This window comes from Topomyia yanbarensis, chromosome 3 (assembly GCF_030247195.1).
Source record: "Topomyia yanbarensis strain Yona2022 chromosome 3, ASM3024719v1, whole genome shotgun sequence".
Lineage (NCBI taxonomy): Eukaryota > Metazoa > Arthropoda > Insecta > Diptera > Culicidae > Topomyia > Topomyia yanbarensis.
The window spans coordinates 87,779,669-87,804,528 of record NC_080672.1 but is presented as its reverse complement, the minus strand read 5'-3'; the positions used below and the strand labels follow the sequence as shown (position 1 = coordinate 87,804,528).

The 24,860-nt window shown below is 44.5% G+C and overlaps 1 protein-coding gene across 2 annotated transcripts in view; it reads right to left on the bottom strand.

Annotated features, from left to right (window-relative positions):
- Positions 1-215: 215 nt before the first annotated feature.
- Positions 216-24,860, bottom strand: part of LOC131689135 (mediator of RNA polymerase II transcription subunit 1) — a 214,342-nt gene continuing 189,697 nt past the window's right edge. Inside the window, exons 3-10 of one of the 2 annotated variants that reach the window (XM_058973997.1) lie at positions 21,031-21,460; positions 3,766-5,169; positions 2,517-3,690; positions 2,324-2,452; positions 2,050-2,260; positions 1,902-1,988; positions 1,694-1,840; positions 216-1,634 (exon numbers count right to left, since the gene is read on the bottom strand). In XM_058973997.1, coding sequence (XP_058829980.1) covers positions 1,486-1,634; positions 1,694-1,840; positions 1,902-1,988; positions 2,050-2,260; positions 2,324-2,452; positions 2,517-3,690; positions 3,766-5,169; positions 21,031-21,460 — 3,731 coding nt within the window. In that variant the 3' untranslated portion in view covers positions 216-1,485. Of the gene's footprint in view, positions 1,635-1,693; positions 1,841-1,901; positions 1,989-2,049; positions 2,261-2,323; positions 2,453-2,516; positions 5,170-21,030; positions 21,461-24,860 lie in introns of both variants that reach the window. The other variant, XM_058973996.1, reaches the window with a different exon arrangement.

Here is a 24,860-nt window from a genome sequence, read left to right as displayed (position 1 = left end):
AGGGAACTGAAGGGCTCAATAAATTAAACAGTCTGAATTTTGCCGCCCAGATTGTCCTCGTAGAGGAAAAGCACTAATTCTCGACCCACAGCTAGCTTTCCCAATACCATACAGAAATTGCCACGTTGTGTGCATGGTCAAAAACTGGGAGTGTTTCAAAGATGGCTACTGTAAGCCCACTTATACTTTATCAGGAAATGAATTTTATCAACAAGTCACATTGGAAAGTTTTTTCATCATTTTATTTAAACCAATTATCTGCGGTTCATAAATATCTACAAGAATAATAAAATAATAATTAAAACATACCGGGATTAGAAACACGAAGCAAGACCAGCGTAGTGTGTGTTGCGCTTTAAGCAAATGAGTTTTTACGTTACGTACAAAACGATATAAAGTATTGATTGGTCTGCTGTTAAGCAATTCTCTAGTAAGGCAAGATTTTTATTTCAATTCTTTTTTTTTTTTTTTTGCTGTCGGATTTTTTGTTACAGCAAGTTTCTTTTTATTTTGCTGCCATATATTAGAAATATATTAGGATTAGTATGTTTGATTGTGTTAGTGTTTTCTTTTAGAAAAACAAAACATCTGCTGTTAGAAATCCGCGGGAATACTTGCATGATTGCATAGACTACTCGAGAAGAAGGCCGTCTCTATAGAACTCTGTCCTAATCTGTAGAAGTTAGGGGGACAACACTTTTTTTTTGAGGCGGTAGGTACGAATACTACTCGCTAATATGCTCATAAGGACTCGTAGATGGCTTAAGTTTTCGGATAAAACAATGTCGCACTGATTAGGATTAGGATGAGATTTTGAACGAGATAATCACTGATTATGGTGGGTTGAAACAATGCACCAGAAACTGAAGATCTAACAGAGGCCTATCGCCTCGAGTCGGAGGATGCTACGCAACGCTTGCCATACAAAAGTAATATTTTTCATTTAACTTGACTAAAACTATATCTATAATGATTGTTGATTTTGTTTGTTTGTTTCTTTCACAGATGCGTTACCCAGATTGTTTAAATATATCTTTTTTTGCTTTGCTTCGTATTTAACCGCAAATTTTCGACCGAGTCGTAGTTGCTAATTTCACAGATCAGTCTAAAACAGTTTTAGATTTCATTTCGATTAGGTTTGTTATTAACATTCGACTACACTTGTTTTACCAAAAGATAAATAAATTGCCTTCTTTTTTTGTATACAATTTCGAAACACGAATATATAAAAAAAATATACAATCAACAATTTTCTTAGCGCACTAGAATTCGTTTAAAAAAGTGGGTTGTATAAGAATAGAGATAATAATTTGATTATTATTGCTGCTGAGCAAACCGCCTTCGTAAGCGGATTGCCTTCTGCCTTATCAATACTAGCAATTATTTATAGGAAAACCTTTCTATCGCGTAAGAAGTACGATCGGCGCTCTCGCTTTCCCCGTTTTCCCCCCCAATCCCAATTCGATCCGGTGCTCGTTCAGTCATTCACTTGAGCGTGATTCGGACACCGCCGTTCGGTAGCTTTTTCATCATGTTCCAGACCTGTATCCGGGTCATGCGCTCGATCGAGAACTCGTTAATGGCAACAATTTCATCGCCGGCCTTGAGCAAGCCGGATTTTTCAGCCGCACCACCTGGGAATAAATCGATTAGTACTTTTGAGCCGAATTTCGTCGGTTGAAATGAAAGTTACCCATGAAGATTTTTTTGATCAGCAGCGGTTTGTTTCCGGTGGGTGAATCGAAACCTCCTTCGATGGAAAAGCCCAAGCCGGCACCGTCTTTTACGATGTCCACCACACGGTTGCCCACGCTCGATGTGTTCGATGCGACGATTTTATCTGGAAATATTTCATTTCAGGAGTCGTATACAGTAACTAAAAGAAAACGAAGCCAACTCACCACTGGCGGGAGTGATCGAGGAACATTTGGACTCATCGGCGGAAAGCAGACCATCCTCAGAGGCAGTTCCATCGAAGACACTTTCAGCTAGAAATTAAACATAACCATTAATCATATTAAAGTACATTTTGCTCGAATGGTAGCTTACCTTCGTTGGAAACGATGTCCAGATCAAGATCCAGCGAACGCGAAGCTTTGTGTTGGATTTTCATCTTTCGCTCGTAGTCGGAAATTTCGTTCTTTTCGGCTAACGAACTCAGCGAACCTAGCGACGGCCTCTTGGTCTTGCCCAAAATGCTATTGTCGACGACCAGCGATTTGGAACGGGTTATCACCATAACCACCTCGGGACGGGGTGTCTGTAATCATGATCAACGTTATAGTATTGTTCATTTTGTTGAAAGTGTAACCATCAAACTCACCTTAAGTACACTCAACGACTCACGATGAGTCAGCCCACGCATGCTCAGTCCGTTGATGGAAAGGATCCGATCACCGCGCCGTAGCCGGCCGTCTTTCTCCGCAGGGGAGTTGTTCAAGATCTTATGAATCTGCAATGATAAATAGATTTCTATAAAAACATCCACTAACATACTAGCAAATATAATTCCGCACCGTAATCTCTTTCGCTTCGTAATCCGACCCTCCAGCTAGCGTGATTCCGATGCTAGATTCCGGAGTCTCCCGTTGAAGAACGATGACAAACGCCTCCGGTGCAGCCAGCGGAGGATCAGCTTCTTCGATAATGAGCTGTAGATCCTGTGGGGTGATCAGGCTGTGACTGCTGCCCAGTGACGAAAAGCTGCCGTAATCCGAAGGAGTGCTTTGTAGAGTTTGCGATGAACCGGTGCAGTTGGCAACGGCATTACCTAGCAAACTGTTGGCCTGCAGTGAGGATACTCCCGACGAGGAAGATGCCAGTGAATCCCAAGACGAGAAGCGATCGTGCTGATTGGTGACAGTCTTCCCAACGGGAGTCGAATGCTCCTTTGAAATTGTTTTGACGGGCGAGGGAACCACAGTGCTGTTGTTAGATTTGGCCTCGAAAGACTTTCGAATTTCTGCCAGGTTTAATTTCTTAGAGTCCACCGAAGATCGCAGCTCTCGTTTGACTGGAGATGGCTTGATCTCCTCTCTGACTTTAGGAGCTTGATCGGAAATCGCTCGAGCATACTTTTTCGTCTCAGAACGAGCGGGAAGATCAGTTTCCTTATTCACGATGGTCTTCGCTGCTTCATGTCGAACCCATTTCGCCAGATCGGACATTGCCTTCGCTGTTCCGCTCTCAACCGAAATGCTCTTCGAAGCACTAAAACTGATCTTTTCCTTAACGGGCTCAATCGGTTTCTGCATAGGAATAACCACTTCCGTATCAACGCTGGCGTTTTCCTCAATGTCCGAAACGACCTCGACATAGGAAGCGACCTTTATTACCTTATCTACAATACTGTCTACCGTGTCCACCACCTTGTAGTGTGTCAGTTCCTTCTCCTCCAATCCATTGGCCGCATTCTTTCCATTACTAATCGATCCCCTCGGTTTTGACTTTGACTTCCGTCTTTCTTCTTCCTCATATCCATCCGTACTATCACCATCCTCATACCGCTTGGACTTTCCATTGGCAGCATCCTCGATCTTCAGATCTCCCCGACCGCTCCGGCTCTTGGCCGATGCCAGAACATTTTTCCGATTCATGCTCATTTCGCTCGACGAAGATTTGGAGATGCGACGGCTCATGTCGATCGCCGGAGTGCTGCCAACCGAACTGCAACTGGCCTGCGATCCGGAGCTGGAAGTTAACGTTGAGTTAGAACTCGCTATCGAAGTGTTCGTTTCGGAACTAAGCGTTCGAGTAAGGACATACTTTTCCGGCGGTGATGGAGCCACTGGGGAAACTGGTGGCGAAGAAACACGGGAGCTCAGCACCGAATCACTGTCGTCGCTTTCGTCTTCTGTAGTCTGACTACGCTGGTCCAGACCCTTCGGAGGAGGATAGGCTAGGGAGGTTCGTGGGGGTTTTGCGGGAGGTACCAGGCCGATAGGTCTACGGAAAATATCTTCGTCAATTTCAGCTTTCGGTTCAGATTTAACCGAGGAACCGTTGAGGTTACGGAAAATACTCTTGTAAGTACCACCAATGTCGGCGGATGGCTTGGGTGTCACCATCGGAGTGAACGGACTGCCATTGGACTTGGAGGGCGTTGGCAGCGTCGCAGTTTTTCTAGCATATGCGTTGTCCGGGGTTCTGCTAAGTACATTGGAGGATAAAATCTTTTCGGAATCTTTGCTTTTGATGATCGGAAGACCGATGATCTTGGAATCTGGTAGAACCTCTGTTTCGGGTACTTTCTCAGGAATAACCAAACCTCGCAGCTTCGACATCGATTTCTTTCTCTGTTCGAGTAGGTTCGTAATAGATGACTTTCTCCTTTCTTCAACGTTGTTATTGATCGAAGCTAGACTGTTTCCGTTAGAATACCCAGAGAAGCTAGTTGTTCTAGAAAGAAGCTTAGCATTCCCAAACAGTCCTCCGCTGTCCAATTTGTTATCATCACTCATTGTTTTGACTCCATTGGAAGGGTTTAAATTTTCCACGCTGTATGCTTTACCTAAAACCACCGGTTTCGAAGTTTCCAGACTGAACTTGGTCTTGTACCCTCCGTTATCCAAGGGTTTGAACTCGCTGCCATTCTGAATGCTATCTACTTCATCCAAATTCTCAACGCTATGGGCTTTCTTTCTCAGCGTAGCATAGGCCTCAATTGGATCAACGCCTTTCCTGGAATACCCTCCATCGCCAACACCAAGCAAATTCTCCGAACTCTTGGTGAAATCTTTGCTAAACTTCCGTAGCACCGGAGAACCTTCATTCTCTGAGCCTCCTCCTCCACCACCGCCGCCGCCACTGCCACCGGACCCATTGGAGAACATGGCAATTTTATCGCGGACGCTGCGCTCGGATTTTTCATCTTTGCGCCAGTTGGATCCGACCAGAGTTACCCGAGTGGGTGGTTTGTTAATTTCATGAATGTCGAACGATCGACGGCGTGTTTCTTCGCCGCCATTTGCCGCCTTTCCGGAACTAGTGTGCTCGGCCACCAGCGAATTGGAACGGGTTGGCTGGGATGACGGAAAGACGGGTGGTTTCTTGAAGACGGCCTCGGGTGATAGGTTCTGATCAAGCGCTTTCAGAACCAGATCCTGCCGGTAGACCTTGCGAGGTACGGGTGGAGGGTGACTTTTCGGTAGATCGGGAATGTCGTCGTAGCTGGAACGAGAATTTTTATAGTATTATTATTTGAATGTTTGAGGAAAATTATTAATGAAAATGATTGAGGATTGCTGAAAAATTGTATGCGTTGTCAGTGTTGATTGACTTCAAACAGTATAGGATATTGATATTGTCAATAATGACAAGCCGAAAGTAGTAATAGCAAAGTACTTGGTGGAGGTGCTCCACAAGTTTGTAGATGCAAAAAATAATGTTTATAAGGACATCAAGGAGATGGTTCTCAATATTCAAAAGGTGCTAATGTCAGCCGATAAGGAATATGACACGGCAACCCGGAGGGCTGATGTAGCTGAGCGAGCATTGGCGTCGGCTAATGCTACATCTTTATAGCCCCCCCGAAGTAGAGGAAGGAGAAGCAGATTGGAGTGGAGAACGCGCCAACCGCAACTCTAAAGAGGACAAGAACCTCGTCAGAAGACGGAAGACCAGGACCCAAGAGGCAGACGCTCGAGGATGTTGTCGTTACCGTAGGAAAGGCCGTCACCAAACAAGAATACAGCTGGAGTACCGTTTTAGGTCGGAAGGAGAAATATGGGAAACAGCAAAAGGAGCGAAAAGTGGATCAGAAGAGAAAAGGAAAACCTCCGGCTCATCCGAGGGCACCGCCGTGCTCGTTAAAGCCAAGGACGCGACGACTTATGCAGCGCTGCTCCTTCTTGTTAGAGAGGATCCGGAGTCTCTTCGAGTTGATGGAGGATCCCACGATTAACAGCTCGACCTTGCAGGAGATTATTACCAAATCAATGGGCAGGCAGAAGTTGAAGCCTTAAACCCGAGGGATAGTGATTGTGTGCAACGATCTGGATGAAATCACGACAGTAGACGAACTGAGAGGTGCACTGAAGCAACAGTGGAACATAAGCGATGATCCGGTTAAAGAAGGGGTACAGAGGAATACAGACAGTGATGATTCGCCTACCGATAACCGCTTCTGACAAGGCAGGTAAGCAAAGCTATGGTTGGATTATCAAGATGTCCATTGAGAGCTGCTTCATGAGTTAATAATGCTTCAAGTGTTATCTTGCAAAGATCCGGAGACTGCACGTAGAGGCCGAAGTGCATGCTTTGCACTCCAGAGGAAGGAATCCTCCATCGTTTAAATACTCTGCCTACAAGAGGGCGACTGCCAACGGTAACCCAGATAAATCTGAATCACTGTGACACCAAACAGCAACTGTTGCGGCAGTCTACGACAGAAACTATGTGTGGCGTCGCTTTAATTGCAGAGCCCTATTAAGTTCCGGATAACGGTAACTGGGTGGCGATGAGAACGGGAACGGCTACGATAAAAGTTATGGGCAGATTCCCCATTCAAGAAGTGGAAGAACGCTCATACGAAGGTTTCGTGATCGCCAAAACCAACGGCGTCTTCACGTGCAGCTGCTACGAACCTCCAAGGGGGACAGTCGAGCAGTTCAGCCTAATGGTGGTGCAGTTAACAGAGCAGTTGATTGGCAGAAAGCCGGTAGTCGTTGGTGGTGATTTCAACGCCAGGGCTGTGGAGTGGGGCAGTAGAGTAACCAACACAAAAGGGTGTATCCTGCAGGAAACTCTAGCGAGGTTAGACGTATGCTTGTACAAGGATGGTTCCCCACATTTCGGAGAGACGGGAGATAGTGTATCAACGACGTCACGTTCTGTAGTCATTCACTGACGGCGAACATGGACTGAAGAGTATGCGAGAAGTATACCCCTAGCGACCACCAGGCGCTTCGTTACCGTATCGGCCAACGGAACACGGAAACGGATGACCGGAGAGCGAAAATGAAAGCCTTCTTCAAAAACCTCTTCGTCAAGGCACTTCGGCCGGACAGCGGGACCGAGAACGGGGATGCGGCTGATCTAACAAGATGGATTGTGGCGGCCTGTAACGCTAGAATGCCGCGAAAACTGGAGCCACGTAATATACGGCGTCCAGCTTATTGATGAAACGAGACGCTCAGTATGCTACGCGCTGCTTGTCTCAGAGCCAGAAGACAGACTCAGAGAGGGATGTACGATGGAGTCTTGACACTGCGTCTGTTCAGGAAAGTGAAAATTGTGGGTTTCGCGGACGACGTGTCACTAACGGTTATGGGTGGGACACTAGAACAAGTGGAGGTGTCTGTGACGGAGACAATAGACGCGATCGAGAACTGGATGAACGTGGCCAAGCTACAAATAGGTCACTACAAGACGAAGGTGTTGTTGTTCAGCAACTGCAATGCGGTTCAGCGGATGCAGATCGACTTTGGAGGGCAACTACGCTTGCGAAAAATCGACAAAGAGAACGAACGCAATAACGAGGATCACGTCGAACGATGAGTGTTACAATCAGAGAAACACCAGAAACGTGAGGAAGAGGTGAACTTCCACCCGACTCAGCTCCTGTCGAGCCACGGCTGCTTCAGGAAGTTCCTTCGTCGGTTCAGGCATGCAACGTCACCGTTGTGTCCTGAGTACGGAAACGTCGAGGAGTCACCGCTGAATGTAGTCTTCGAATTTCCAATGTTCGAAGCGACACGAAGAGAGATGCTTCTCACAGGAGAGTCGGACATCAATCCGAATAATGTCGTGTACAAAATGAAGAACGATGTAAACACGCGATCAACAGAGTGGTGACGCCTTACAGATGAGCAACAGTTTCGAGTGAGCAAGTACCGGGAAACTCTCCGTCGGAGTAGACTGGATCCACCGCCGGGGACTAGTCGAATAGTCCGCGACAGAGCACCGGGTATGGGTTATTGGGATCCGAAATCGCTGGACCACGGCACCCTACCGGTTGGCCCGAGAGAAATATAGCGAAAGCAAAAGAAGAATCGGTATCGGGAGAACTTCCTTCGCCGTGGAACTCTCAGTCGGCGTAAGCAAGATTCTCCGCCGGGAACTAGACTGAGTAGACCGCGACGAGACACCAGCAGTCGTGGGTCGTCGGGGTACCAGCGAACCGGACGTCCTGCTTCACCGGAATCGCCGGACTGACCTCGACACCTGGCTTGTTGGCTTAGTTTCGGTAGAACTTTTCTCGCCGGGGAATTCTTTGTCGGAGTAGGCTAGGTTCATCGTCGAGGACTAGATCAAGGAGTTCGCGAACATGTCGGGAGCTCAACGAGTAAGTGGTGCTGAATGGTACTAGAAGGGAGCTGCGATGCTGAATGGCCTAAGGGAGCCGAAGGGCTCGGTAAATTTGACGCCCAGATTATCTTCGTAAGAGAAGAGTACTAAATCTCGATCCACAGCTAGCTTTCCGACCATGCAGAAATTACTAGTTTGCGTAGCTGGTGGAGAGCTAGTGGTGTGGCGAGGAGTGGTGCTGCAACCCTAACCCTACTGAAGGAACTTCTTCTAAGTAGTTGAATTAGAATGGGTGATATGCACATAAAAAACCCCTCCCCGAAGTAATTCCGTACGGTAATGCCGGGGAGGTTTTGGATTAGGCTCTGCTAAACCTCTAAATAAGCCATAACTTCGAAAGCAGCACCGTCGAAGCTAGTCTGTACCACTTCTGCTAAGATCCCAAGATTCCAATAATCTAAGATCTTAGCAATAAAAGCACGCTAACCCAACCGGAGTGCCAAACGGCACATCAGGATCGACGCCAGTAACATCTTGCTAATGACGAACGTCAACGTACAGGACACGGATCACGTATTGGACGACGACTTTGGGCTGACAGGCGTGCTGTTCTACTCTCCGACTAAGGAAGGATGATACCGATTTGAAATGATGAGTGGGCCCACAGCATGGTTGCCTGCGTCCCGGCAAAACCCTGGTAGATCTCCGGATACGTTCAGAACTCGTCACCATTTAGTTGGTAATTCTAGTTTCGGTTGGAGCATTCCCGATTTTACACCGATCCGGCTTTGAACACTACTCCCCATGAAGGATTGTGTCAATCCTAGCATAACCTCCCTGCTTCATAAAAAATCATGGGATCACAAGAGGCGGCTATGTACAATGAGTGGAGATAGTGGCCCAACCACCAAAATAGACAAAAAACAACAATCTGACATATACGGATCAGGATCGGTGAATCTATTCGCCAGACGTGGTTTGGTGAGGTCACCACCACCACTACCAGCTGAAGTCATTCAGCAAGAGCAGGAGGAGGAGAAGCGGGATGAATTACACTCCACAGAAGCCAAAAGTAGTGACAGCACTTGGTGAAGAAGCTCCACTTGCTTGTGGATGCGAGAAACAATGTTCATAAGGACATTATGAACATGGTAATCAGAATCCGAAAGGCGCTCCTGTCTGCCGTGAATGGCACGGCAACGCGGAGGGCTGATGTAGCTGAGCGAGGAGCAGTGGCGTCGGCCCCTCCGAAGCAGGGTAAGGAGAAGCAGATTAGAGTGGAGAACACGCCAGTTTCCGTAACTTCAAAGAGGACAAGAACCTCGCCAGGAGTCGGAAGACCAGGCGGGCCCAAGAGGTAGACATTCGAGGATGCTGTTGGTGTTGCCGAAGAAAAGGATGACACTTAACAGTTGGAGTACCGTTGTAGGTCGGAAGGAGAAACATGGGAAACAGCAGAAGAAGAAGGAAGAGCAAAAAAGGGAGCAGAATAAAGAAGGAAAACCTTCGGCTCGTCAGAAGACACCAAAAGAAGATGCACTGATCGTCGAAGCGAACGATACGACGTTCTACGCCACTCTTCTCAAGAAAGTGAGAGAGGGCCCAGAGCTAAAGGAGTTGGGAGAGAAACTTCGTTAGAACGAAGTGCACTCAGAAGGGCGATATCAAAGAGTTTTTATTCTCAGGTGATACGATCCTCAAAAACGCCGATCAGCCATGTTGGTTTTAGAAACGACAGCTAATAACATTGTTTACTAGTTCTCTCCATATGTTTGCTTGGATTTCAGTGGGTAAACAAAGTTGTTCGCTGTCATTTTTCTTCCCCGCAGTCTGCTGCACGCTTATCTCACTCCTCACCTAGTTACTGGCAAAGACGAATCACCTTATAACTCTAAGCACCTTGGGCGATATGATCGTCGAGCTGGAGAAGAATTCTTCCTTCAAGAGCTCGACCTACCGCGAGCACGTTGCTAAATTCTTGAGCAGTGAATCGAAAGTGAAGGCTTTGTCGCAGGAAGCCGTAGTCGAGTGCACGCTTCTAGACGAGTTCACGACCGTAGAAGAACTGAGGGGTGCACTGATCGAGCAGTGCAAACTGGATATGCCGGCGACTATCCGGATTTGGAAGTTGTATGGAGGCCATCAAACGGCGGCGATTCGAATACCGGTGGTCGTTGCCAACAAGCTGGCGGAAACCTGCAAGATAAACGTCAGATGGGCGGTGTGCTCGCTGAGAGTCGCTGCGCAAGTTACAAGCGGATAGAACGATGTCTCAGGTGATTGGACTTCGGACATCAGGCGAGGAAGTGCAAGAGCCCGGACAGGTCTGCACTGTGTAGAAAATGCGGAGAAAAAGGGCACGTCGCTAGAGACTGCACGAAGCAACCAAGGTGCATGATCTACAAACCGGAGGACGGAAACGAACACACGACGGGAGGCTTCAAATGCCCTACGTACATAAAGCCGAAGGCAGGCCAACATTGATGGAGATAACCCAGCTTAATCTGAATCATTGCGACATTGCACAGCAACTGTCGTGGAGTCATGTTCCTCCTGATAACGGTAATTGGGTGGTAGATAGTAGAGGGATGGCGGCAATCTAAGTAATGGGCGGTTTCCCTGTTCAAGAGGTGGTAGATAACATACAGGAAAGCTTCGTGATCGTCAGGATCAACGGAGTATTCGTCTGTAGCTGCTATGCTCCTCCAAGATGGACACCAGAACAGTACAATCGGATGCTGGATGCACTAACCGACTCGTTAGTCGGACGAACGTCGCTTGTTATAGGAGGAGACCTTAACGGTTGGCCGGTGGAGTGGGGTAGCAGGCTGACCAACGCAAGAGATTACAACTTGTTGGAAGCCTTGGCGAAGCTGGACGTAAGGCTGTGCATTGAAGGTTCCGCTAGCATATTCCACAAAGACGGCCATAATCGACGTAACATTCTGCAGCGCGTCGATGATGGATAACATGAATTGGCGAGTTAGTGAGCAGTACATATATAGTGACCGCCAAGCGATCCACTTGGTCTGCTGAATTGTACGGTAACGCGAAGACTGACGACTGGCGTGGAAGTGGAAAAGCTGTGGAAGCACTTCGTGCTGACAGCCTCGCTCCAATTCCGAATGCCGATGAGGTATCGGAAACAGTAGCGAGGGCATGTGATGTGACAATGCCGAGGAAAATAGAGCCGAGGAACTGCTGGTCCAGCGTATTGGTGGAACGAAAGGCTAGGCATCCTCGGGGCAGCCCGCCTAAAATCCAGAAGACGCGTTCAGAGAACAAGATCAGAGGCAATCAGAGAAGAGTGGAAGGTAACATTCCGGGCGGCAAGGGCCGCTTTTAAACGCGAGGTATTGCTAAGCAAGTCCATCTGCTACAAGGAGCTGTGCAGAGAAGTAGACGCTAACCCCTGGGGCCATGCTTACCGTGTCGTTATGGCCAGGATCAAGGGTCCAATGACGCAAGTCGAAGTGTGCGCCAAGAAACTGAAAATTATCGTAGAAGGTCTTTTCTCGAATCATGACCCAACCGCATAGCCGCATTCACCGTACGTTGATGAAATGCTGGAAAATGGTGGAAATGCTGGTGGCAATCAAGTCTCCTACGACGTGCTTTTATATTTTCATAAGAGCTGAAATCGAAGAAAGCTCCCGCACTAGATGATCCCCAACGTGGCACTGAAGACCGCGATATTGGCGTTTCCGGACATGTTCAGAATAGTCCTACAGAAATACCTGGACGATGGCTATTTCCTGGATAAATGGAAGATTCAGAAGCTGGTGTTGCTGCCAAAATCAGGGAAACCTCCTGGAGATCCAGCATCGTATATTCTTGGTAAACTCCTGGGGTCACCCTCAACAGGCTGACGACCTACGCTGAAAGTGAGAACCGACTATCGCAGGGACAGTTCGGGTTCCGCAAAGGGATATCGACGGTGAACGTTATCCGCACAGTCATCGCAAGCGCGGAGAAAGCATTGAAGCAAAAGAGAAAGGATAATCGCTATTGCGCCGTGGTATCGATAGACGCGAAGAACGCGTTCAACTTTGCTAGCTGGGGGGCTACCGCTGCACAGCAGGACTATCTGTGCAAGGTTCTGAAAAGTTACTTCCAGAACCGAGTACAGGTCTACGAAACGAACATGGGGAAGAGGTCGATTAGGGTCACTGCAGGAGTACCTCAGGGCTCCATGCTTGGCCCAACGCTCTGGAATAAAACGTACATTTGAATGTTAACACTGGAACTGCCAAGGGGAGTTGAGATTGTCGGCTTTGCAGGTGATGTTGTCCTGACGATAACGGGCGAGACCCTTGAGGAGGTGGAGATGTTGACGGCAGAGACAAAGACATCGTGGAAACCTGGATGGCTGACGTCAAGTTGTAGCTGGCTTACCACAAGATGGAGGTAGTGCTGATCAGTAACCGGAAAAAAATCCAGCGTGTCGAGATCAGCGTCGAAAGACAATCCATCCCATCGATGCGTGTGCTGAAGCACCTAGGTGTGATGGTCGACGATCGTTTAAATTACAACAGCCATGTCGGCTACGTATGTGGGAAGGCCGCGAGGACATCTAACACATAGGTGCGGATCATGCCTAATCAAGGAGGAGCAATAGGCAGTACGAGACGACTCCTGGCGAGTGTCTCATCCTCAATACTGAGGTATGACGTATCAGCCTGGGCTGCTTCGCTGAACTCAAAGCGGAACCGAACGAAGTTGACAAGCACGTTTCGCTTAATAGCTGTTCGTGTCGCGAGAGCGTACAGAACGATATCGTCGGAGGCGGTTTGCGTAATTGCCGGGATGATTCCCATCTGCATCACTCTGGCTGAGAACGTGGAATGTTACCAGCGGAGGAATACACGAATTGCAAGGAGACTGGTCAGAGCGGACTTGTTGGTTAAGTGGCATCAAAAGTTGAATAACGCGGAGAAAGCAAGGTGAACCCACCGATTCATCCTAAATGTATCTGCTTGTGTACTTAGGAAACATGGAGAGGTGAACTTTCATTTAACGCAGTTTTTTTCGGATATGGATGCTACCTGCATCGGTTTGGACATGCTCCATTACCGCTTTGCCTGGAGTATGTGAACGTGCAAGACACTGGAACACGTGGTCTTCGAATGCCCTAAGGCGAAGTACGAAGGGGTATGCCTGATGTGACAGTGGACAATATCGTCGAAGAGATATTCCACGAGGAGCATATCTGGGACGCTGTCAACAGAATGGTTACGAGCATACTCTCCGAGCTGCAGAGGAAGTGGTGAAGGGGCCAACAAAGTAGCGACATTAGTTAGAAAGCCGTCGTGAAACTACAAATCGGGTTTCAGAAGAAATTCCGCTGCCGAGGAACTCTCCGACGGTGTAGACTAGGTACACCGCTGGGGACCATTTGAGTAGTACGTGACGTTGCACCGAATACGGATCGTCGAGGCGCCAGTGAACCGGACGTCAGGCTTCATCGGAATCTCCGGACCGACCTCGATACCCTACCGGGTAACTCGTAGGTAGACTAGATCTACTGCCGGGGATTAGACAGAGTACACCGTCTCGAACAGCTATCAGTGGGTCGTTGGGGCGCCAGAAAACCGGAGGCTTTGCTCCACCCGGAATGGACCCCAGCACCTACTGGATGGCCCGTTGAGTAGGCTAGGTGCACCACCGGGGACTAACGGGTGTTCAATAAAAAGTGAAAATGATTTCAATACCTTTCTGTAATTAAAATAAAGAGCGTAATTTTTTTCTCTCCTAGAGTCTCTGGACTCCCTAGAAATGGCTGGCATGTTTCGTTTCGCTCGGATGCTGTCAGTTTAATCGAAGATGGCGACTAAACAACAAGCACTCCGCGAGCGTGTTGTACGGTTTTATGAAACGCATCGTCATCGTTGTAAAAAGTTTACGGTAGACCACATTAGAGACAAAAACGTGCCCGTGTTTACTGGATTCTGGCATCCCTGAACGTGGAGCGGAAGGCCGGTAGCTGCCGTCCAGCGAAGATAATGACGAAAAAGAAGAAGGAAGCGTTGAAAAAGCTGTTCGACAACAAGGACGGAACGAGTTTACGTGACGCCGGCCGAAAATATCATTGCTCCTATACCTTGATTTACCGAACCCTCATCATCTGTCGGAAGAAGACTCGGTCTCCCGAGTACACAGACGCTATAGCGATCGTGAAATCGCAGTGCCGATGGATGACGAAGAACTACCGCGGGACGTCGTTCATGCTGGACGGCGAAAGTTACTTTCCGCTCTCGAAGACCCACATTCCAGGAAATGACAGCTACTATTCCAGCGACAAATCGGCCACACCCCCCCAAGTAAAAGACAGAGGGATTTCAAAGTCGTGGTTCAAGCCGAGCGGTCTGGTCATCAATCAACAAATGTACCAGGAGGAGCGTCTTGAGAAAATTCTTCAGCCGTTCTTAAAGGGGCATCATACGCATGGGAAGTACGTCTTCTGACCGGAGTCTTCCCATTACATCTAAAAGACACTGGAGTATCTTGAGCAGAAAAAGATACCGTACGTGCCGAAAGAAAGGAACCCGACCAACTTGCCCCAGTGCTGTCCTATTGAGGATTTTCTCAGCTTCCCCAGTGCCCTAGTGTACTAAAATAATGGACTGGCCAAAGATGCGAAGCAGTTGCCATCGGGCTCCGGAATTGTATCCGGACGATGGATGTTAGTGCCGTTCAGCGCTCTTGTTGAGCGACTAAGTTGTGTCGTGCAGCTGACCAGGGCCGCTTCTCCAATATTCATTGACGTTTTACATTTCTTATAAAAGAAATGTATAGAATTCACTCAAACTTTCAAGATTTTTTCCGAGGCCCGGAGGGCCGAGTCTTATATACCAATCGACTCAGCTCGACGATTTGGGACAATGTCTGTGTGTGTGTGTGTGTGTCTGTGTGTGTGTGTGTATGTAACGGACAAATTCTCATTCGTGTTTCTCAGCAATGGCTGAACCGATATTATCCAAACCAATTTTAAATGAAAGAACTAAAAAATAGTATGAACGCTATTAATTTGTTTTTGATTCTGATGTTTAGTTTCCAAGATATGAATGTTTGAATGTGTAAAAATGGCGTTTTTTGCAGTTTCTTGGAATTATTTGCCGAAGTTGACAATATAGATTAACAATTTATATGTTTTTAGATAGCATTAACGAATACCTTTCGAACAAGCTATAGATTGTTGAAATCGGACTATTATCAAAAGAGATATTTAACATTAAATGCGGACGAAAGATTTTTATCATTTCCTATTGCCAGAAATATGACTAAAAACATGTAATCTATTTTTAATGCCAAAACGGCTTATTTTAGGTCAATAGTATCTTCGGAGAATTTAATGGAGGCAATATGCCCTTTCTTTTGGTATTGTGCTTTTGCTGATTAATCCCCCTATGAGTGAGATATTTTCACAAATTTTCTTGGAAGTGATTATATCGAAATGATGCCTTCAGCAAATTTGTAGCTCTTACTTTTGCGAATAACTTTACTGAAGACTTCAAATATCTATTTTGAATACTTTAAAAGTTATGGCTTGTTGTTTGTGGATTACTCTTTGTCGCCTATTTATTGTTCAATATAGTAATAATCCATTGAAATAAGCCAAACATTATTTCGATAAAACGAATTTTGTATTTCATTTTTCTATCTACAACCGCTAGAAATAATCACCGAACACTTCCAAGTTGTCTGGAAGGAACTTGATAACTTATCAGTGCAAAAATGTTCATTTGTGCGAACCTTCTGACTGCAATTTTTCTAACTCATGACCATCGGATCGATCTGAAACATATCGGAAAATGAAAAGCGAAATAAATAACTCCAAGCAATGGCGTTGCCAAGAGAAGGTTTTGGGGTTTAACACCATACAACGCCCCCCCCCCCCACCACACCCAAAAAAAATTGGAATGAAGTTGAAAATTTATTGATGCAGACTGATTCAATTCAATATTACAATAACAATTATCTGATCCGTACATTGATATCCTGTTGTTGTAAACATCATGAGGACTTTTGATAAATTGTCGGAATGGGGTCCTGATATGTAACTGATCTATTGGTCTTGATTTCACAGTTGTCTAATTGCATCAATATCAAATTCCTGCCTGAAAACATTCCAATAGAAAATTCCAGAGTTCTGTAATCAATCATAATCCTCAGATTTCTTTTCAAATTGAGCTCGTTTTTGTAGAGATGTACTGTAATAAGGGTCTGTATTTAATAGGAAGCGAAGTTAAAATTGATTTAATGTCTATGAAACATAGAACAGCTCACCAAAAAAATGCATAACTTTCAACATTTGCTAAAATGTTTTTGCCTTTCTCATTCACTCTAAAATTCGTCAATCTAATCCCGACCGGGAGGGCCGAGTGTCATATGCCAATCGACTCAGTTCGTCGAGATCGGAAAATGTCTGTGTGTATGTATGTGTGTGTGTATGTGTGTATGTGGAAAAAAATGTGACCTCTGTTAATCAGAGATGGCTGGATCGATTTGCACAAAGTTTGTCTCAAATGAAAGGTACAACCTTCCCATCGGCTGCAATTGATTTTTTTATTGATTAGACTTCCGGTTCCGGAGTTACGAGTTGAAGAGTGCAATCACACAGCAAATTCCCATATAAACTGAAATGAAAAATTTTCAAAATCAAATTTGTATTTTTGATGCCAAATGACTTTATAATGCATGAAACATCGAGATTTGATGTAAACTCGAAAAACATAATGTTTGACAAAAATTGATTTTTTTGGGACATTTTTGCCTTTCTCATATAGAAAGGTTATCCAATCACTCTAAAAATCGTCAATCATACCGGCCCGGAGGGAGTATGCAGTAAGTGGTTGCTACTTTAAAATTAAAACTAGTTTAAAATTTCTTAACAAGTTGAAAATTTTCGGCAGGACCCGAACCTCCCGGATCTTACTATGTGATACTGAAACATCGCTTGAAACCAGCGGCGGTCAGTATCTCAAGATCGTAGCTGTCGATCCATTGTACGTATGTGCAAATCGAACTGAACATGTAATATTTAATTCCACCATTGTATTGAACATAACCAGCCATGGAATCGTAGTCTGGACAAATGAGAAAAGCACAATTGCACCACTAGGTGGATTAAAACAGGTTTTCATTTTGGGAATGCGTCGAGTTGAGACGAAAACTCGATCAATCACACAATCCTCGATTAATATCGAGGATAACACTTTCCGAATGTAGAGAGAAATTTATGAAAAATTACGATTTCCATTCGACTCTAGCAGGTTCTGATCGATTTTGATGAGAATTTGATTTTTGTTGTATGACCAATTATATGTATAGGTCAAATGTTCAAAAACAGTAATTTAAGGTCAAGATAACATCATTTTGAAACCGCCAATTTCGGAGGGTTATATCTTCGATGAGTTTTACAAACGTTAAACAGCGCATCATTTGATAAAATAATTTTGACGGTATATCGTCCAAGAAGTATTTATGGTGAATTTTCTCAGGTTAATATTCATGACTACAATAAAGTCTCAACAAATTCGCTAAAAACACGAACTCTGTTACTATTTTTTGAAAAATTAATTCTGCATAATTTTAAAACTTCAAAAATTACGGTTTCGGAATTATGCCGTTTGGACAGTAAGATCGATTTTCACCAAACCCCCACCAATTGTAAAATTGGTATTGTAAACAAAATGTAAGGGTGATACTTCAATGCTGATAGGTGGGACCGAAAAAGTAAACAATCGTCAAAGGGGCGATACTATCATTTTGTCAATTTCAATAGCAAACACAAATTTTAATTTAATAATTTCAAATACTTCATGAAGTTTTGGGTTTCGATCACTGAATCATGCAATCTAGGATGTAAAAAACACAATATTTCTTAAATAGGAAATAAAACCAAGTCTGGAAATATTCACTGTTGATTTTCTTTGAATGGTGTCACTGCTAGTGTCGCTTTTTTCCAGAAAAAGCGTTGATATTTAGGTCTCAGTCGCGTTGAAAATTTGAGTAAAGTATAAACTTCATTCCGATTAAAAAAAAAATCGATTTTTTGGCTCAGTACAATATACATAACCCTTTTAGGAAAATTCAGTTTTCCCACCACAATGCATTGATTGAGGAATTTAGATATTTTATTAACAGAGCATTAGCAATAATTCGTTTGTATGTCTATTTTATGGGCCATTTTTTCGCTCTCCCATTGATTTGGTTTGAGATTTCTAGCACTGATGTTGTCCTATGCTGATTTGAGCGATTCTCTGTGTCCTGCCACAATCCCATGTAGGATGTGTTATCAAAAACATCGCGAAGCATCAAGTTCTAAATGTTCTCAAACGATATAATATCCGAAGAGAGTGATAAGAGTTATAAGAAATGTCTCATCACACTGTTAGGTGGATTAAAAGCGTTTTTTGAAGAATAAATATGCTTTTAATTAAAAATACTGAATTCGTTGATTTTTTTTTTGGTTTTTAACCCTCATTTTTTTAACGCCCGTTAGAAACGCAAACAATACAAATAATGTTGAGGAATTTGCATATTTTTCATGAATTAATTAGTTATTTTCATCTTTTCGTCCCAAAATTGAATAGTATTGGGTATGGGAATAAGTTTCCGTCCTTCTTTACACGAAAATAATATTTATTTAAAACATGAAATGCAAAATAATATTATGTGAAGTATGTACCATTCGAAGCGACAACTTTTCCCCATCTTTCAGGCAGCATACGGATTCCTCGAAGAAAGAAGTCAGGGTTTTTCGACTCGATCCATTCGTTGAGCCATTTTTCGATACTTTCGTAAGAAGTGAACTTTTCTCCAATCAGGGCTGATTGCATCGATCGAAAAAGATGGTAATCTGATGGCGCTATGTCTGGGGAATACGGCGGGTGGGGCAAGATTTCCCAATTCACCCCTTCCAAATATTTTTGACAGATTTTGCAACGTGTGGCCTAGCGTTATCATGCAGCAAAATTAGTTTATCATGTCGAGCAGTCCAATCCGGTCGTTTTTCTTTCAAAGCACGATTTAATCGTATTAGCTGCAGTCTGTAACGATCGCCAGTGATTGTTTCGGATGGTTTAAGGAGTTCGTAATAAATTACACCACTCTGATCCCACCAGATGCACAACAAAACCTTGGAAGCATGATTTTTTTTTGGCGTGAATGGACCCGGTTCACCTGGCAGCCCCCAACATTTTCGTCGCTTCGGGTTATCGTAGTAGATCCATTTTTCATCGCCAGTGATAATGCGATGCAGAAAATCTTTTCTTTTCTGGCGCTCAAGGAGCATCTCGCACATCACCAAACGTCTCTCGATATCCCTCTCCTTCAATTGATGTGGTACCCAATTGCCTATTTTTTGCACCATTCCCATTGCGTGCAAACGTTTACCGACGGTCGATCTGTCACCATTCAACTCATTGGATAGCTCATCCAGAGTCCCACATGAATCTTCATAAAGTATATGTTGTAGTTGTGCATCTTCAAACTTTTTGGGTGCTCCTTCACGTTCTTTGTCACCGACGTCATAATCGCCGCTTTGGAATCGTCGAAACCACTCTTTACAGCTTGTATTAGATGGAGCATGATCACCGTAAATATTCCTTAATATGCGGTACGTTTCAGCTGCACTTTTCTTTGAAATGTAATAATGCAGCAAAACTTCCCGCAAATGCTGCTTTTTCGGAACGAACGTTGACATTTTTGACGCCAGATTAAAAAGGATGTTCACACTCGAAGCGAATATCAACTAGTACAATCGAGACCTTACACATACAATTAGAAATGGTAAGTAGAGTAGTTGAGCTAACACAGCTGTAGTATCAATAATGACCTATCTTTCAAGAGGGCGGAAACTTATTCCCATACCCAATATTTCCAACAATGGAAAAGAACATGATAAACTGTTAGGAAGGTCTATTCTTCTTCTTTCCATAATAATAGAAAAATTCTAAAAAGGCTGAAAAATGACAGAGTAGCTAATTGTTTAGTGTCGGTGTTTAGGGCCCCACACAAATTTTTTGACATGTATCAGGATTTTGAGAATATATTTAATTATTCAAACGTCGTTTTGTGTTGTATTTGACCATACCTACAACCTTTACTAGGTCACTTGAAAAGAACATTCATTTGTTGTATTTTTTGTTGTTGGACCGACACTGTACACATCCAGAAAATTTTGCTTAAATCTTGAAAAAATAATGATTTTTTCAAATGGCGCATATTTTGTATCAAAATTTTATAAAACTTGAGTTAATGTTTTACAAATCGTGATTTAATTTGCAGAAACTTTGTAGAATTATTCTTCAAAATAAATTGTAGATAATTTAATTAAAATACATTATGATGTTGTCTTAACTTAATAAAAATATTTTGTATATTGAGAAACAAGTTCTGTTTTTGCAATTTTAATAAAAAAATGGCAGATTTCGCCTAAATTTTGTTTTGCATACTTTTTCAAGACATTTTAAATACATTTTGAATAAATTTTGTATTAATTTGAATTTTGAATAAATTGGTATAATTTGAATAGATTTGGATCACTTTCTTTAGAAGTCTAATTGTACAATATACAAATATTTGCAAAAAAAAAATTTTAGAAATTTTTATGTGAATTCTGTAGAAATTCAGTAGAGGTTTCGAGCAATTTTTTAACTACTTTTGTTAACAAAAAATACATAAACTGATCAATATAACGCAAACCCACAAAACAAAAAAAAACTCCTACAGAAAGAAGCTACTGAATGTAAAGTTCATTTACTCCACAAATCCACCCACCTGGAATGTTTATCTCCCTTGGCACCGATAGGGGCACCGGTGCTTCCTCCGTTGATGACAGTCATCGTCGCGACGCTCGGTTCGCTAAAGTTTGGCGGAAATTCATGCCCGTCCGGTGGCAGCCGTGAGAATGCTGGTGGTGCTGCTGCTGCTGCTGCTACTGCCGCTAGTCTGTGGTAGCCAATCGTCGTGGTCGTCGGAGCCACTACTACTACGGCACTCGTCTGCTGATGCACGGTACTGGCGATGGCGGTAGCTGTCGTCGTTGTCGTCACCACATTATTCATTTGGTCCATAATCGTGACAGTTTGGCTGCTGGTTGCGTTCAGTTCGTCGGCGTCCTCGTTGGTGCCGATGGAGGTGGTGATGTTGCTACCGGCGACAGGGGCACCAGCAGGCGTTAGTATTTGATGGGAAGAATTGGTTGATTCTGCAAATGAAAAAAAAAACAGAGCACGGTTTTAGATGACACGTGAAATATGAGCTGCAATTAATTTAAATTTGTTTTGCTTAAAGAAGTGCATTTCGAGTGGGTATGGCACTCAGTTCCGAGGACTTGATTCGATGCACGATTTCCCTGTTGCATGCTCCACCACCACCCGGGGTGATTATTATTAATCATCAAAGCAAAAGATCAGTGAGGTGATGGGTTTCAATTACCCGGGCTTGCGATGAAAAATACTTCCAGTTAAGGGTTTTGCGCGATGCAAACAATAAATTTCTCATGCATGACTCAATATTTTACGGGATCGTTCATGCATGGCACGTACGGCACGTATATTAAGTCCCACTGCGCGGTAGAGACCGATAGGACTCTGTTCAGCATGAAAAATAATTAAACTAGATCAAAAAGCTTCGCAACTGCTTTGGTATTGCACTCCGGGACACTGTTGATCATACAATGCTTACCGCATCTGAATAGCAATCGGAAAGGAACGCTGAGTCACTAAGAGGTAGAAAATAATAACTCTAAATAATATATTCACCGGCATTTGTGGTTAATGCAAAATAGTCATAAATCGAATATTATCCAAAAATATGACCATTCACATAGTATACCTACCCACTATGCAGTTTCAGTCAGCAATTCTGTTTTTTTTTCAAATCGCACTTAGCCCGCAGGTCACACCCAACTGCACAAATCAATTATACTTCAATTGAAACAATATTTGCCCCGCGGTAAGCAAGTACTTCAACGCGGCCATCCATCAACACTTGGCCATTCAGACTGATCGAGGAGGGCCCTCCAACTTGACGAACTCTTAATTTCATCTCGAACTCTCTCCCTCTTCTGTCGATGGGCATACGTTCTCGGCGCTAACAACTTTACAACAACTTCCAAGAACCGACTACCTGCCACTTCAGGGGTCATAGGCACCATCAGGCAGTACCTAAAATGTAGATCACTCACTGCCCACCTCCCCCAATTCCGATCGGCAAACGCAAGGTTGCGTGTGTGCGATTCGATTGCGCTACGCCTTTGATCAATTATCGACCGATCGATTCATCCACACCGGCTCTCGGCTCTCGTCGGCAGCAAACCCCGACCGAGGGTCCCAAAATCAATAAAGCTGCTTGATAACTATTTTCCCTCCTCTTTTGTCGGAACCGTTCCGGGCATCACCGTTTAATCAACCTGATAATGCGACGGGGAGCTCTATATATCAGGGGGGCTCCCAAAATGTGCGTGACTCTGCTCATTACCTACACATACTCGATGTGCGAAAAGATAAACAATCAACGCCGAAGTGATGATCCGAACAGCCAGCCAGCGTACCCGGAAAACAGGCGGAGTCATCCTGGGAATAATAATAAAACGGATTTCTTTTTTCTAGGGTAGGTACTCGAAGGGGGGGGGGGGGGGGGGTAAATTGAAACTGCTTCTGATAAACTATCTTAGTCCGGTTTTAATTGCGGTTTTGTTTCACTTTAGCAAGAGCGGACGATATAGGAGGTGATTTTGAGAAAGTTCGATTTCACATGGCAGCTGAAACGGTCGGTATCTTAAGTAAGATCGTGCTCTTGGAAAATTGATTGACGGCGTGACTAAAGCAGGATTAGAAGCGAATTTCAATGGCACCGAAAAAAAAACGTTTCTGCGCTAGAGAGAGATAAAAAATGCGAATTTACGCATGGTGATGGTTCAGTAACCTTTGCTAGGGCGGTATTTGGTGTGGGAAAAAAAACTGCATGAAATGGAAGAAAATTTGCAGCTTACGGTTCATTAATCGTAGGAGTTGAGCAGATTCAGATTTAGGAGCCAAGAATTTTAAATTAGCTAATAGAGAAATGCAGAACAAAGATGTTTCCTTGTTTTTCAAAATGCGCTGGTAGTCGAATTTAGAATGTGTAATTCGAGGAAGTGGAACCAGACATGAAGCAGATTAAATTTGAATATCCATGGATCCATGGCACTTGACTAAGATGAAAATAGCCCCACCGTGCAAATCCTCGGTCTATTCCACTAGGAGCGTCTGGAGGAAATCGATCGAGTCAAGCTACCGAATCTACGTTCTTTAGTTTCGTATTGGATTTATCGCATCATATTTTTGATTTTGAGAGTAGAACTACTGAAGCTGTAGAGCTAGAATCTCAGAAGGACTCCCCGTCAGAATCACTCACTACAATTGCAGACGAGATGGGAGATGTCACCTACTAAATTACTGATGAAGGTCGTTTGCAGCGGGTAGTGATTCTGAATGAGATATTCATAGTACGGTTCAGTATATGCGGGTGTAGTGACTTCACTATCGCGTGTATCATTGCGATGGGCCCGAGCGTTTGTACGTTAACTTGTTCGATGGGAGTTTTTATGTCGCGTGTGTTAGCGTGTATAAAGTAACTTCGTGTGTATAAACTCGATTTTATAATCATGTGGACATATTCGCGTGTGTTCTCAATTTCGGTGTACGGTTCAGATGCTAGCAGAAAGTGAGTTCTTCCATATCACTAGAGTGCCCGGTCCTGTCACCATGGAAAGTGTTGGCTAGTGATTATGAGCGTCGTTTTTTTTTTCGATTGGTCCAACTGAAGGCTATGCTTCAAGGGGTGAGGGTAAGGAACTTTCGGACGTGACCGATTCATGATTGCGCAAACATATGTGTTTGTAGGTACGCGCTTGAGACCGCGTTTATAAGTTTATAAGTGCTGAAGCGTTAGCACAATTTTTATTTTATTAACAGATTAAGGCCGAAGTGGCCTGTGCCGTATACAAAAGATTCCTCCATTCCACTCGGTCCATGGCCGCGCGTCGCCAGCCACGCAGTCTGCGAAGGGTCCGCAAATCGTCTTCCACCTGGTCGATCCATCGTGCTCGCTGCGCGCCACGTCTTCTTGTACCGGTCGGATTGCAATTGAGAACCGTTTTCACCGGGCTACTGTCCGACATTCTGGCTACGTACGTGCCCGGCCCACCGTAGTCGTCCGATTTTCGCGGTATGACAGATGGGCGGCTCCCCAAACAGCTGATACAACTCATGGTTCATTCGCCGTCTCCATGTGCCGTCTTCCATCTGCACTCCACCGTAGATGGTACGCAGCACTTTCCGTTCGAAGACACCAAGTGCGCGTTGGTCCTCCACGAGCATGGTCCAGGTCTCGTGCCCGTAGAGAACTACCGGTCTAATCAGCGTCTTGTAGATGGTCAACTTCGTACGACGGCGAACTCTGTTCGACCGAAGTGTCTTGCGGAGGCCAAAGTAAGCACGATTTCCTGCCACGATGCGTCTACGAATCTCTCTGCTGGTGTCATTGTCGGCGGTCACCAGTGAGCCCAAGTACACGAACTCTTCAACCATCTCGATTTCGTCGCCACCGAGGCAAACTCGAAG